This window comes from Rhagoletis pomonella, unplaced genomic scaffold (assembly GCF_013731165.1).
Source record: "Rhagoletis pomonella isolate Grant_MI unplaced genomic scaffold, Rhpom_1.0 Rhpom_scaffold_00003, whole genome shotgun sequence".
In the NCBI taxonomy this organism is placed as follows: domain Eukaryota; kingdom Metazoa; phylum Arthropoda; class Insecta; order Diptera; family Tephritidae; genus Rhagoletis; species Rhagoletis pomonella.
In genome coordinates this window covers 8,665,593-8,668,419 of record NW_023458557.1, presented here as the reverse complement: position 1 = coordinate 8,668,419, position 2,827 = coordinate 8,665,593, and the positions used below count along the sequence as shown (strand labels likewise).

Genomic DNA, 2,827 nt, shown 5'->3' with positions numbered 1-2,827 from the left:
AGCGACTTACGCACTTAAAATACACCTCTGCTAAAGAGAACGCAGCCTCCCTCTTTTTCGAACTTACGGTAGTTCGATGTGGCCATGCGACTGCTATAAATTAGGGCGCCGTATTGGTTCTGCTTCTCTTCTCCCTTTATCGACCATACGGATTGGACCATAATCCCTACTGCTCCTATTTTTCTCAACCGATTTGAATGGTTGTTGTTTTGTTCGAAAGGTGTTTCAAAGAGGAGGTGCGCATTATGCTTATTTTTCCGGTAGGTGGAGCAGGAGTCGATTTACTCCGAAAAATTTCATGTGTGGTCCGATTTGCTTTAAATTCAAAATACGTGTTGATGGCATCAATAGAAATATACCTATATATATATCTATTAGACTGCTTCAGAAAATACCTTTCCAATGATATCTCACAAGTCTTAATCGGGAGAGTTTAGGCTCAGTTATTCAACTTTTCTTATACCAATCTTTGAAAAAAGTTAAAAACAGCATCAAAAATCGCATTATTACGATTCCGTTTAAATTTTTTTTTTAAATTTTTTAAAAATATTTTTACGCAATTTTTTAAGCTTGAACTGTTTCGTCATTTGAGGGGATTTTTTCAAAAAAAAATCTTTAAAATCAGCTTGGTTTGTAAAGCCGCTTGTGAAAAATTGAATCAGAAAAATTTCTGCAAAATAGCCGAAATCGTACCCTTTTCTTCCCGTTTTCGGATTAATTTTCGGATTTTTTGCTGGCTGGGCCAGTGATGGAAAAGTAGGCACAATAGTGCAATTTTTGGCAATTTCATTCTCAGATGCAATTTTGGCGCAATTCATCCTGTTTTGGCAGGATCATAAAATATAGAAATTGAGCATAAAATGTCAATATATAACAAAAATCACATACCACGTTATAGATGAAAAAACTACAAAAAGTGAAAATTAAAAGTACTAAAAATATAAATAAATAAGGGCCGCGAGAAATAGTTACAAACCGCTGAATGCTATTGTGAATACGCAGTACGAAAAGTAAGTTTTCGCAACAACAAGCTTTTAATTCAGAATTTTTGTAAAGATTCTAAGTTTGCAGTTTTGTAGTCCATTAAATAAAAGTGCAAGTTTCTGCAATATCCCTATGATTTTTGATATTTTTTTTCTGATGGTGTCATACATTGTCATCCATTTAAAAAATATTTGAACACATTTTATATAAAAAAAATGCATAAAATCGAAAACTTGGAATCTCCCTAAAAATTCTGAACTCAAATTTTGTTGTTGCGAAAACCTGCTGAATTTTTATACTTTTTGTACAAATTTGAAATGCCGAATTGTGCACATATAGTGTGTTTATTAAGTTATGAATAAGACTTTTATATAAAATAAATCGAGCAATTATCAATGAAAAGAATAGGCGAAACTGGCCAAAATGTCTCACTGCCATTATTTCGCATATAGGTACATGCATACATATGTATGGGTATAAAAATTTCAGAATAGCTATATTTCGGTATATTTCCCCTCCGTAATTGGAATTCTTTTTAATTTTACTATGAATTTATGTATATGTCTAAGGAATCCTTCATAAAAGTAATTTACTGTTATAATTTAGTTAATTAATAATTATTATATTACTGCAGTGTATTTTAAAAATATTATTCCTAAAAATATATTGTTTTTAAAATGCCTGAAAGAAATTTACTTTTGTGGCACTTACATCTTCTTTTCGGCACTATTTTCGAAGACCATTAGGCACATTTTGAAATTTTGAAATTCCATCCCTGGGCTGGGCTGTTCTTGTAACAAGCACAGCAGCTTCACGCACGTGTATATTAGAGTGGCCTCTTTTGGTCGATTTTCTAAAACCGAAAGTTTTCGCACGAAAAAACATGAGGTTGGCAAGGAAAATAAATATGAAATTTGTTTTTTCCGGATCCGGAAATTCCGAGTGCTTCCGGGTTGATCATTTTGATTTTTTAATAGGAAATATGTTGAAATTAAAATTATTATTTTAAATTTTCAGCTTTTACGATTATGAAAAACAATTTTTTATTCCTGAACTGTTTTTTATTGAAAACTAAATACATTTACCTTTTTAAAGTGCTCAAAAAGTCTGAAACCATGGAAAACCATGGTACACGATAATATTAAAGCTGCGAAAAATATGAAATCATCATTTATATCAATATATCATTTAATATCTAATAATAATAATATTTAATATCATTTTAAATAAAGGATAATGTATAATTTTTCTAATATATACTTAAAAAAAAGATGCAAAATAAAAGAAATTGGTGTAATTTCGACATTTTTGGTCGAAAAAGCTCAACCCGGAACCTCTAGGAATCACCTGAAGGCTTTTAAACTAATTACGTATTTATTTTTATCCCCAACCTCACATTATTCTGTGCGAAAACTTTTGGATCTATGCATTTAAAATTTTTCATACAACAAAAAGGTCACTCTAGTGTATATGTTACTTATTCTTTGGAACTTCACAATCACACTGTGAAAGATCGAATCCGCACGATTTTAGAAGAAGTCGAGAATGAAGTTATATGAAGTTTGAAAACGTGTGAGATTTTTAGTTTGTCACTTGACGACAGTACCGATATAGTGGGACTTAATGTTCTTCTCGTGTTAGTGAGGTACCCATTCGTAATACAAATCGAAGAAGAACTTTTGATGAGCGAAGTACTTGAGACTTACACCACTAGCGTCGAAATTTTTAAAGCTATCAAAAAATTTTTACAGAAAAATTGTTTGAAATGGAGCAAGTATGCGGATATTTTCAGTGGATGGAAAAACGAAAGGAGCGATGTCTAGGATGACGCAAGAGGCAGAAA

The 2,827-nt window shown here is 31.6% G+C and overlaps 1 protein-coding gene across 1 annotated transcript in view; it reads left to right on the top strand.

The window, feature by feature from the left end:
• LOC118736014 (voltage-dependent L-type calcium channel subunit beta-2) overlaps positions 1-2,675 on the top strand; it is a 269,478-nt gene extending 266,803 nt beyond the window's left edge. The window contains 1 exon segment of the mRNA XM_036466119.1: positions 2,570-2,675. Within this exon segment, the coding sequence (XP_036322012.1) occupies positions 2,570-2,581 (12 nt within the window). The 3' untranslated portion in view covers positions 2,582-2,675.
• The last annotated feature ends 152 nt before the right edge of the window (positions 2,676-2,827 follow it).